We start from the raw sequence: 12,885 nt of genomic DNA on the forward strand, positions 1-12,885 counted from the left end.
AAACGGAGACTCCCCAGACGACTCCTGGCGGTGATTATTGATGGCAAACTCAGCCAAAGGAAGAAAGGTAGACCACTCCTCCTGGTTGTCAGAGACAAAGCAGCGTAAGTACTGTTCCAAATTTTGGTTCATACGCTCAGTCTGACCATTTGACTGAGGATGAAACGCCGAAGAATGAGACAACTTGATCCTCAGCCGTGAGCAAAATGCTTTCCAAAATTTTGCCACAAACTGAGTACCCCTATCAGACACGATGTCAGACGGAACCCCATGAAGTCTGACCACCTCCTGCACAAATACCTGAGCCAGAGTCTTAGCGTTAGGCAACGAAGGCAAAGACACAAAGTGCGACATTTTTGAAAACCGATCAACAACCACCAAGATGACCGTGTTCCCAGCTGAGGAGGGCAAATCAGTGATGAAATCCATGGAGATTTCCGTCCATGGCTTACTAGGTACCTCAAGAGGAAGTAGTGTGCCAACAGGACGGGAGCGGGGCGTCTTAGCCCTAGCGCATGTGGTACAAGCTGACACGTATGAGACCACGTCCTGTCCGATCTTGGGCTACCAAAACTGACATGATACCAACTCCAAGGTACCTCTAACCCCTGGGTGACCAGCCAGGACAGCATCATGATGCTCCGCCAAAACCTTTAAGCGGAGATGAAGCGGTACAAAAGATTTGTTGATGGGAAGCTCAGATGGTACCTCCTCCTGAGCCTCGGCAATCTCAGCCTCAACCTCGGTAGTGAGAGCCGAAACCACAACACCCTTTTGGAGGATGGGTACTGGATCCTCCCGAGGTTCTCCCCCCGGAAAACACCTGGACAGAGCATCCACCTTAGTGTTTTTAGACCCCGGTCTGTAAGTGACAACAAAATTGAACCGCGTGAAAAACAATGCCCAGCGAGCCTGCCTGGGGGACAGACGCTTGGCTGACTCCAAATACAGCAGATTCTTATGATCGGTAATAACAGTAACCTGATGTACCGACCCCTCCAAGAAGTGTCGCCATTCCTCAAAGGCCAACTTGATTGCCAACAACTCCCTGTTGCCGATATCGTAGTTACGTTCGGCGGACGACAGTTTCTTGGAGAAATAGGCGCATGGACGCAAATCACTCAAAGATGAGCCTTGTGATAGTACCGCCCCCACACCAACCTCAGACGCATCGACTTCCACAACAAAAGGTTTTGATACGTCTGGCTGCACAAGAATGGGGGCTGAAACAAAACTGTTCTTAAGAAATTCAAATGTGCGCACAGCAGCCTCAGGCCAAACGGAGAAATTGGTACCCTTTTTAGTCATGTCAGTTAGCGGTTTAGCAATGTTGGAAAAATCCTTGATAAATTTCCTATAGTAGTTAGAAAACCCAAGGAACCGCTGAAGTGCTTTCAGGTTATCAGGCCGTTCCCAATGCAGCACCGCTTGCACCTTAGCGGCGTCCATTTTAAAACCAGAAGCAGACACAATATAACCCAAGAAAGGCAACTCTTGAACAGAAAATACACATTTCTCAAGTTTAGCATACAGCTTATTCTCTCTGAGAAGCTGTAACACCTGCCTGACATGATCTAAATGAGTATCACGGTCGCAAGAATATATGAGAATGTCATCTAGGTACACGATAACGAATTTCCCCAAAACATGCGAAAACACATCATTAATGAAATGTTGGAACACGGCAGGTGCGTTAGTCAACCCAAATGGCATCACCAAATTTTCAAAATGACCCTCAGGGGTATTAAAAGCCGTCTTCCACTCATCACCTTGACGCACTCTTATGAGGTTGTACGCCCCCCTGAGGTCAAGCTTGGTAAACCACTTAGCACCTGCCACCTGGTTGATCAAATCTGGTATTAGTGGCATAGGGTATGGATCACGAACCGTAATCTGGTTCAATTCCCTGAAATCCAAACACGGGCATAATCCACCATCTTTCTTCTTCACGAAGAAGAACCCTGCTGCCACAGGCGAGGATGAAGGCCTGATGTGCCCTTTGCTCAAACTTTCAGCAATGTAATCATTTAATGCTCGTCTCTCCGGACCGGAGATGTTAAACATCCTTGCTTTAGGCAATTTGGCCCCTGGTTTAAATCTGATAGTACAGTCATAGGGGCGATGTGGCGGCAACTCTGAACAACCCTTCTCAGAAAACACATCCACAAAATCCAGAAGTGACTCCGGAACGCTTGAAGTAGCAGCAGACACACATGTGGCCAGGCAATTCTCCTGGCAGAATTCGCTCCACTGAATTATGTCCTGAGTTTTCCAGTCAATTACCGGGTTGTGCATAGACAACCATGGAAAACCCCAAACCACCTGAGCAGGAAGATTCCTGAGCACCTTACATGTAACCTGCTCGAAATGTAGAACCCCAATGTGGAGTTTTACCTCAGTCACAAATTCAGTAATCTCCCCCTGTGAGAGAGGAGCAGCATTGATGGTGACCACGCGGATAGGATGAGGCAGTTTTTCAATCCTAAAACCTGCTGTGCGCGCAAACTCCTCATCAATGAGATTTGTGGCTGAACCACTATCCACAAACACAGTAATTGGCAGCTCACTGCCAACGATTATAACCTTAGCAGGGAACATGCATTGAGAAACCACCATGGAGGATATACATAAGCTCAGATTGGTCTCCTCCACACCCTCTAAGCTTAGAAGTTTTCCGCCGTTGCGTTTTTCTTAGACAGTAGAGGACAGATGTTAATAAAATGACCAGTCTTACAGCAGTAAAAACAGGCTCCCTGCTTCCTGAGCTCAGGGGCTCGACGCTTCACATGTGACACCCCTGCGATTTGCATAGGCTCCGTGGGCTCACCTGCAGCAACCACACGTGAACCTAAACCCTCTCCCATAGGCGGTGTCTCATGCTCCCCCTGACGCAAACGGCGATCAATGCGGACAACCAGACTCATAGCAGAATCTAGAGAAGTAGGAGTCTCGTACATCAGAAGGGCTTTTTTAACCCTTCCAGAAACCCCATGAATAAGCTGACTTCGCAGCGCTGGATCATTCCACTGTGTACCGATCGCCCAGCGACGAAATTCAGAACAGTAATCCTCTGCAACTCGCTCCCCCTGGCGAATAGTGCGTATCTTAGATTCTGCTAGAGCCATTCTGTCTGGCTCATCGTAAATATTTCCAAGAAAGAAAAAAAAAACTCTCCACAGAGTCAAATGCAGCAGAATCAGATGGCAAAGAAAACGCCCATGCTTGGGGATCCCTGCTTAACAATGACAACACCAGGCCCACACGCTGAGCCTCATTACCTGAGGAGATCGGGCGCATATGGAAATATAGTTTGCAAGCTTCATGAAAAGAAACAAATTTACTGCGTTCCCCAGCAAATTTTTCAGGCAAAGGAAACTTAGGCTCAGCAACTCTACCTGTCGCTCCAGCTTGCACATTAGATACTGCTAGTCCCTGTTGCTGCACTGCCCCCCTCAACTCAGTGACCTGTAGAGACAGCGCCTCCAACTGGTGGGTTATGGAAGTCATGGGATCCATGACAAAAGAAAAAAAAAGGAAACCCCTTTTTTTTTTTTTTAAAGGCCGATTATAATGTCACGGGGAGACTAGGTGGGCAAGAGCTAATAACCCGGGCCCCTGCAATTTCCCTCAGACTAGGGAAATCCTGACTGACCCTCTACCTAGAGTTTACACTGATGGTGTGCATGTCTAGGCCTCGACCCTCGCCCTGTCTCCTGTTTCAACCCTAGGCTGAAACTACTGCCCACCACCCAGTGAAAAGATCATACACCAATACCCACAGTTAGAACAGACAAGGATAATGGAAAATATACACCACGCCGCAGTCACTCAGGAATACACTATAAATGCGCAGGGCAAAATAAATACAAATATAGGAAGGAGTAAATAAGACAAAGGGAAATACACCACCAGCAACGATACTCCAACTACTAGCTCACACATCTTTCCTGTGGCCGCGCGTGCGCAGATGGAGCGCTCTGCTGCCCGGGGCTTCAGGAAAATGGCCGCGGGATTCCGCGTGTGCGCAGATGGAGATCGCGGCGGCCATTTTCCTGAAGCCCCGGGCAGCAGAGCGCTCCATCTGCACACGCGCGGCCACAGAAAGATGGCCGCGCCCACCGGTAAACGGCTGAATAGCGCAGATCGCGCTCTTTTTCATCTCCTGGGCAGTGGATATTCTCTGTTGGACATGCGCACACCACTATGCCACCAACGGAATGATGAGCCTGATCTGGGGGAGAAACAGCGTTGTCACCACGCCCATAGGACCAGACCAGCGTGAGTGACAGCAGAAAACGGCGACTTTACAAAGGTATTTCAGCAGCATAGGTGGGTAATAAAGGCACACAAAAGACACTAATGTAACGCCCAGCTCTGCCCCTATTTAACGCTTTTTTTAGCTCATCTTCAAAAAACGGGGTGACAGGTTCCCTTTAATGTTTCTTTTGCTTGGGTGTTTCTAGCTGTTGTAAAACTACAACTTTTGGCATGCCCTGACAACCTGCAGCTGGCATGGTTATGATGAGATTTCAGATTTGGGAAACCCTGGCTGGGAGGCGTTAATGGGTAGTAAATTGGTAAGAAAACTGTGCACTAGTCCTCACATACTGCCTTTCTTCTATGAGCAGTGCCCCCATCGATTCCTGACTGCTTCAGTGACAGTTATGGTCAAGAAGGAGGAAGCATCCGGCTGCGATGTTCAGTGAAGGAAGCGATCCCTACACCAACAATACGATGGGAAAAGATTGCACCTGGTGCTCAACAACTGATTAGCGCCCGGGAAGGTGAGAGTAATCGATGTAGGCTGTACGGTTTCCAGAGCAGCATTACATCCATGTGGAGACAGAGCTCTAATATACTCTACATGAAACCATGTCAACATTGCATGTAACCATCACGTGTTGCCTGCATGTTTAGTAGTCATGTATAACGTCTTTTTGCAATTCCAGGTGAGCAACTCTATCTGGTGTGCACGGCTGCCATTCCTGCAGTTTTCGTGCACTTTGTACGCTCATGTTCAGGAGTAGAGCAAGGAGCTATGATGTGGATAACCCCAACCACATTATTGTCTCTGCAGATTATCACGCCTTTACTACTCTAAGAAACATCTCATCAGAAACTTCAGGACTCTACCGCTGTACCATCAGCAACCAGCTTGGATCCAAGACATGTGCTGTGGAGCTGCACATACGTGTTGGTGAGTATCTAAGGAGAGTTGTATACTTAGGCCGGGGTCACACTTACCGTATGGAAAATCGGTCCAAGTCTCCCAAAAAATTGGACTGCCTGTAGCGGCACAGAAGACATTAAGCTTGGTGATCTACTGGTGGAGAATGAGGAGACATAAAGATAAATCATACTGAAATAAAAAAAAAAGGATGTGAATCCACTGATGAAAGTAAATAACAAAAGGGAGGGGCGAACACAGGTTTATATATATGATGCCAGATTGTGTCCATGTTTGTCCCTAGAAACAGCTCAGAGACAGGGATATAAAAAATATATATAATAGTATTTAAATATTTTCATATTGTAGAGGTATACACTGGTTCATAAAAGGACGGTGCAGAGATATTAAAACTGGAATATATAAGAATAAATGGGAAAAATATACGTACATCTCATTTTGATGACAGTTCCCCCTGGGGGATTTTATTTTGTTTTCTAATTAGCAATGGGCATCTGAAAAACACCCTTGCACAAAAATTGAGTGACTTTTGCATCACACAATACATTCACCCTGGTGTTGTACTGGTTGTGGATGATGAGGATGAGAATAAGGCCGGGATCACACATACGCGTGATACGGCCGAGTCTCGCAGGTGAATTTCCTCCTCTGGCACTGGCACTTGGGAGCAGAGCGTGCAGTTCCATGTGTTGCTGTGCGGCTGCACGCTCCGCTCCGGAGTGCCGGCGCCAGAGGAGGGATTTCACCTGCGAGACTCGGCCGTATCTTGCGTATGTGTGATCCCGGCCTAAGGAGGAAGATAAAACCAAACAGACGAAATCAGGAAGTGGATAGCCATGTGTGGTTGGGGAGAGGTGCATGGCAATACACCTCCACAAAGAAGACAATGTATTACAGGTTATGTTTCGCTGTTTTCACTTGGTGGTATACAGAAATCTTGCCAAATGCAGCCCTTGTTCATTTTTATAAGAGTCAGCCTGTCAGCATTTTCAGTTGACATGTGGATGTGCTTATCTGTTATAATTCCACTAGCGGCACTAAAAACCCGCTCTGACAGATTGCTAGCAGCAGGGAAGGCCAGGATCTCCAAGGCATAGAGAGCCAGTTCATGCCACGTGTCCAGCTTGGATACCCAATAATTAAAAGGCACAGAGGAATCACGATGACATTTGTGTTATGGACCTGGTGGTTAGGTGCACCAGGAATGACCTGATAGTTAAACACGGAATCGGGACGAGCTCTGGGGAAATGGGAACTCTGCTGACCGCAAACCCTACTCCTATCAACACAACTAGAAATAGCCGTGGAGCATGCCTGACTCTGCCTAGACGCCTCTTCACAGCCTAAGAGCTAACTACCCCTAAAGAAAGGAAACAAAGCCTCACTTGCCTCAGAAATTTCCCCAAAGGTAAAAGCAGCCCCCCACAAGTATTGACTGTGAGTTAAGAGGAATTCACAAACACAGGATGAAATAGGCTTTAGCAAAGGGAGGCCAGTCTAACTAAACAGATTGAGGATAGAAAAGGGATCCTTGCGGTCAACACAAAAAACTACAAAACCACGCAGAGTGTGCAAAAAATACCCCCGCACCGACTCACGGTGCGGTGGTGCCACTCTGCACCCCCAGAGCTTCCAGCTAGCCAGGCAGTTTCATGATAGCAAGCTGGACTAGAACTTAGCAAGAAAAACCATATGTAACAAATGAACAAGCAGGAACTTAGCTTCGCTGGAGTAGACAGGTCCTCAGAAAGATCCAGGAGAGATCTGAACCAGTACTAGAACATTGACAGCTGGCATGGAGTAACGATCTGAGTGGAGTTAAATAGAGAATCCAGCCTAGCCCTAAACGAGGGCAGGTGGGGAAGGAATCTCAGAACCAGCAGCTCCACTCACAGCCACCAGAGGGAGTCCACGGACAGAACTCACCGAAGTACCATTCATGACCACAGGAGAGAGTTCGAGAACGGAATTCACAACAGTACCCCCCCCCTTGAGGAGGGGTCACCGAACCCTCACCAGAGCCCCCAGGCCGATCAGGACGAGCCAAATGAAAGGCACAAACTAAATCGGCAGCATGGACATCAGCAGCAACAACCCATGATTTATCCTCCTGACCATAGCCCTTCCATTTGACCAAGTACTGAAGTTTTCGTCTCAAAATACGAGAATCCAAAATCTTCTCCACCACATACTCCAACTCCCCCTCGACCAACACCGGAGCAGGAGGATCAACGGAGGGAACCATAGGCGCCACATATCTCTGCAGCAACGACCTATGGAACACATTATGGATGGCAAAAGAAGCAGGAAGGGCCAAACAAAATGATACAGGATTAAGAATTTCAGAAATCTTATAAGGACCAATGAAACGAGGCTTAAACTTAGGAGAAGAAACCTTCATAGGAACATAACGAGATGATAACCAAACCAAATCCCCAACACGAAGTCGGGGACCAACACGGCGACGGCGGTTAGCGAAACGTTGAGCCTTCTCTTGGGACAAGGTCAAATTGTCCACCACATGAGTCCAAATTTGCTGCAACCTGTCCACTACAGAATCCACACCAGGACAGTCCGAAGGCTCAACCTGCCCTGAAGAAAAACGAGGATGAAAACCAGAATTACAAAAAAAAGGCGAAACCAAAGTAGCCGAACTGGCCCGATTATTAACGGCGAACTCAGCCAATGGCAAGAAGGTCACCCAATCATCCTGATCCGCAGAAACAAAGCATCTCAGATAGGTTTCCAAAGTCTGATTGGTTCGTTCGGTTTGGCCATTTGTCTGAGGATGGAAAGCCGAAGAAAAAGACAAATCAATGCCCATCTTAGCACAAAAGGAACGCCAAAACCTTGAAACAAACTGGGAACCTCTGTCAGACACGATGTTCTCCGGAATGCCATGCAAACGAACCACATGTTGGAAAAATAATGGAACCAAATCAGAGGAAGAAGGCAATTTAGGCAAGGGTACCAAATGGACCATTTTAGAGAAGCGATCACAAACCACCCAGATGACCGACATCCTTTGAGAAACAGGAAGATCTGAAATAAAATCCATGGAAACATGCGTCCAGGGCCTTTTCGGGACCGGCAAGGGCAAAAGTAACCCACTGGCACGAGAACAGCAGGGCTTAGCCCGAGCACAAGTCCCACAAGACTGCACAAAAGAACGCACATCCCGCGACAAAGAAGGCCACCAAAAGGACCTAGCCACCAAATCTCTGGTACCAAAAATCCCAGGATGACCAGCCAACACCGAACAATGAACCTCAGAGATAACTCTATTAGTCCATCTATCAGGGACAAACAGTTTCTCCGCTGGACAACGGTCAGGTCTATCAGCCTGGAACTCCTGCAGCACCCGCCGCAAATCAGGGGAGATGGCAGACAGAACTACCCCCTCTCTGAGAATACCAGCTGGCTCAGGAACCCCAGGAGAATCAGGCACAAAACTCCTTGAAAGGGCATCAGCCTTCACATTCTTAGAACCCGGAAGGTACGAAACCACAAAATTGAAACGGGAGAAAAACAGCGACCAACGAGCCTGTCTAGGATTCAACCGCTTGGCAGACTCGAGATAAGTCAGATTCTTGTGATCTGTCAAGACCACCACGCGATGCTTGGCTCCTTCAAGCCAATGTCGCCACTCCTCGAATGCCCACTTCATAGCCAACAACTCCCGATTGCCAACATCATAATTACGCTCAGCAGGCGAAAACTTTCTTGAAAAGAAAGCGCATGGCTTCATTACAGAGCAATCAGAACTTCTCTGAGACAAAACAGCCCCTGCTCCAATTTCAGAAGCATCAACCTCGACCTGAAAAGGGAGCGAAACATCTGGCTGACACAACACAGGAGCCGAAGAGAAACGACGTTTCAACTCCTGAAAAGCCTCAACGGCCGCAGAGGACCAATTCACCACATCAGCACCCTTCTTGGTCAAATCAGTCAACGGTTTAACAACACTAGAAAAATTAGCGATGAAGCGACGGTAAAAATTGGCAAAGCCCAGAAATTTCTGAAGGCTCTTCACAGATGTAGGCCGAGTCCAATCATAAATAGCTTGGACTTTAACAGGATCCATCTTGATAGTAGAAGGGGAAAAAATGAAACCCAAAAAGGAAACCTTCTGAACTCCAAAGAGACACTTAGATCCCTTCACAAACAAGGAATTAGCACGAAGGACCTGGAACAACATTCTGACCTGCTTCACATGGGACTCCCAATCATCCGAAAAGACCAAAATATCATCCAAATATACGATCATGAATCTATCCAGATACTTTCAGAAGATGTCATGCATAAAGGACTGAAACACAGAGGGAGCATTAGAAAGGCCGAATGGCATCACCAGGTACTCAAAATGGCCCTCGGGCGTATTAAATGCTGTTTTCCATTCATCGCCCTGTGTAATACGCACTTGATTATACGCCCCTCGAAGGTCTATCTTGGTGAAGCAACTAGCCCCCTTAATCCGAGCAAATAAATCAGACAGTAGAGGCAAAGGGTACTGAAATTTGACCGTGATTTTATTAAGAAGGCGGTAAGCTATACAAGGTCTCAGAGAACCATCCTTCTTGGCCACAAAAAAGAACCCTGCTCCCAATGGTGACGACGACGGGCGAATATGCCCTTTCTCCAAGGACTCCTTTATATAACTCCGCATAGCGGCGTGTTCTGGCACAGACAAATTGAAAAGTCGTCCCTTAGGGAACTTGCTACCAGGAATCAAATTAATAGCACAATCACAATCCCTATGAGGAGGTAGGGTACTAGACTTGGGCTCATCAAATACCTCCCGGTAATCCGACAAAAACTCAGGGACTTCAGAAGGAGTGGAGGAAGAAATTGACAACAATGAAACATCCCCATGTACCCCTTGACAACCCCAACTGGACACCGACATTGATTTCCAATCCAATACTGGATTATGGACCTGCAGCCATGGCAAACCCAACACGACCACATCATGCAGATTATGCAACACCAAAAAGCGAATATCCTCCTGATGCGCAGGAGCCATGCACATGGTCAACTGGGTCCTGTACTGAGGCTTATTCTTGGCCAAAGGCGTAGCATCAGTTCCCCTCAAAGGAATGGGATGCTGCAAGGGCTCCAAGAAAAAACCACAGCGCCTGGCAAACTCTAAGTCCATCAAATTCAGGGCAGCGCCTGAATCCACAAATGCCATAACAGAATAGGATGACAAAGAGCAAATCAGAGTAACGGACAAAAGAAATTTAGGCTGTACAGTACCAATGGTGACGGACCTAGCGAACCGCTTAGTGCGCTTAGGACAATCAGAGATAGCATGAGTGGAGTCACCACAGTAAAAACACAGCCCATTCTGACGTCTATGTTCTTGCCGTTCAGCTCTGGTCAAAGTCCTATCACATTGCATAGGCTCAGGCCTCTGCTCAGAGGATACCGCCAAATGGTGAACAGTTTTGCGCTCACGTAAGCGCCGATCGATTTGTATGGCCAAGGACATTGATTCATTCAGACCAGCAGGCGTGGGGAACCCCACCATAACATCCTTAAGGGCTTCAGAAAGACCCTTTCTGAAAATTGCTGCCAGGGCACACTCATTCCACTGAGTAAGCACAGACCACTTTCTAAACTTCTGGCAATATACCTCCGCTTCATCCTGACCCTGACACAAAGCCAGCAAAATTTTCTCTGCCTGATCCACAGAATTCGGTTCATCATAAAGCAATCCCAGCGCCAGAAAAAACGTATCTACATTACACAATGCAGGATCTCCTGGCGCCAGGGCGAATGCCCAGTCTTGAGGGTCGCCACGCAACAAAGAAATAATGATTCTTACTTGCTGAATAGGGTCACCAGAAGAGCGGGGTTTCAGAGCAAGAAACAGTTTACAATTGTCTTTGAAATTCAGAAATTTAGATCTATCCCCAGAAAACAAATCAGGAATTGGAATTCTAGGCTCCAACATAGGATTCTGAACTACATAATCTTGAATGTTTTGTACCTTTGCAGCGAGTTGATCTACACTAGAGGACAGACCTTGAATGTCCATATCCACACCTGAGTTCTGAACTACCCAGAGTTTAACGGGAAAAGAAAGGCAAAACACACTGCAGAGAAAAAAAAAATGGTCTCAGAACTTCTCTTTTCCCTCTATTGAGATGCATTAACACTTAGTGGGCCAGCTGTACTGTTATGGACCTGGTGGTTAGGTGCACCAGGAATGACCTGATAGTTAAACAAGGAATCGGGACGAGCTCTGGGGAAATGGGAACTCTGCTGACCGCAAACCCTACTCCTATCAACACAACTAGAAATAGCCGTGGAGCGTGCCTGACTCTGCCTAGACGCCTCTTCACAGCCTAAGAGCTAACTACCCCTAAAGAAAGGAAACAAAGCCTCACTTGCCTCAGAGAAATTTCCCCAAAGGTAAAAGCAGCCCCCCACAAGTATTGACTGTGAGTTAAGAGGAAATCACAAACACAGGATGAAATAGGCTTTAGCAAAGGGAGGCCAGTCTAACTAAACAGATTGAGGATAGAAAAGGGATCCTTGCAGTCAACACAAAAAACTACAAAACCACGCAGAGTGTGCAAAAAATACCCCCGCACCAACTCACGGTGCGGTGGTGCCACTCTGCACCCCCAGAGCTTCCAGCTAGCCAGGTAGTTTCATGATAGCAAGCTGGACTAGAACTTAGCAAGAAAAACCATATGTAACAAATGAACAAGCAGGAACTTAGCTTCGCTGGAGTAGACAGATCCTCAGAAAGATCCAGGAGAGATCTGAACCAGTACTAGAACATTGACAGCTGGCATGGAGTAACGATCTGAGTGGAGTTAAATAGAGAATCCAGCCTAGCCCTAAACGAGGGCAGGTGGGGAAGGAATCTCAGAACCAGCAGCTCCACTCACAGCCACCAGAGGGAGTCCACGGACAGAACTCACCGAAGTACCATTCATGACCACAGGAGGGAGTTCGAGAACGGAATTCACAACACATTTGTATAATCTGCAAGGTACTCCCTCAGCATCTTCCCAAACATTGCACTTCTTGTGACAGCACCCCTTGCTTCTGTGGCAGCACGATGGGAAGGTCTGAGAAAACTGTCCCAGAACTTTGCCATTGTTCCCCTGCCTGAGCTTAATTGTATTTCTTTCTCTCGCTTGGACTCCTTGGTTGTACAACAAACTTTGACGTCTGCTACCAGCGTTCTCACATGGGAATTTTCTAAGTAATTCCGCTACAAGGGCCCTCTGGTACTGCAACATTTTAGTACACCTCTCTGCCTCTGGCAGAAGATATTGAAAGTTCTCCTTGTAGCGTGGGTCTAGAAGTGTCAACAACCAGTAATGAGTGTCATAAAAAATTTTTATAATACAATGGTCATGTGAAATGCAGCACAACATAAAGTCAGCCATGCTTGCCAGACTGCTAACAGGCAAGACTTCTATGTCTCACCAACAAGACGACTGGCCATGCTGTTCTCCTCCTAATGATCATCATCCTCCTCCCCCTCCCTGTCCTCAGGCCATCCCCGCTGAACAGACGGTGTGACAGCTGTGCTTGTAGTACTGTCTATAGCGCATGACAGTAGCTCCTGTTCTTCCTCCTCCTCATTGCCTAATAATCCACATTTGGGAAGACATGAGGCTGGGCTGAGTGTAATCCCCCTTTATGGTTCCTTGGTCCATATCCTCGTTTTCTGC

The 12,885-nt window shown here is 47.3% G+C and overlaps 1 protein-coding gene across 2 annotated transcripts in view; it reads left to right on the forward strand.

Annotated features, from left to right (window-relative positions):
* The window catches only part of LOC143768130 (immunoglobulin superfamily member 11-like), a 190,775-nt gene that overhangs the window by 160,608 nt on the left and 17,282 nt on the right, over positions 1–12,885 (forward strand). For both annotated transcript variants that reach the window (XM_077256819.1, XM_077256827.1), the window contains exons 4-5: positions 4,629–4,784; positions 5,078–5,197. In XM_077256819.1, the coding sequence (XP_077112934.1) occupies positions 4,629–4,784; positions 5,078–5,197 (276 nt within the window). The remainder of the gene's footprint in view (positions 1–4,628; positions 4,785–5,077; positions 5,198–12,885) is intronic.

This window comes from Ranitomeya variabilis, chromosome 1 (genome assembly GCF_051348905.1).
Source record: "Ranitomeya variabilis isolate aRanVar5 chromosome 1, aRanVar5.hap1, whole genome shotgun sequence".
Taxonomy (NCBI): Eukaryota; Metazoa; Chordata; class Amphibia; order Anura; family Dendrobatidae; genus Ranitomeya; species Ranitomeya variabilis.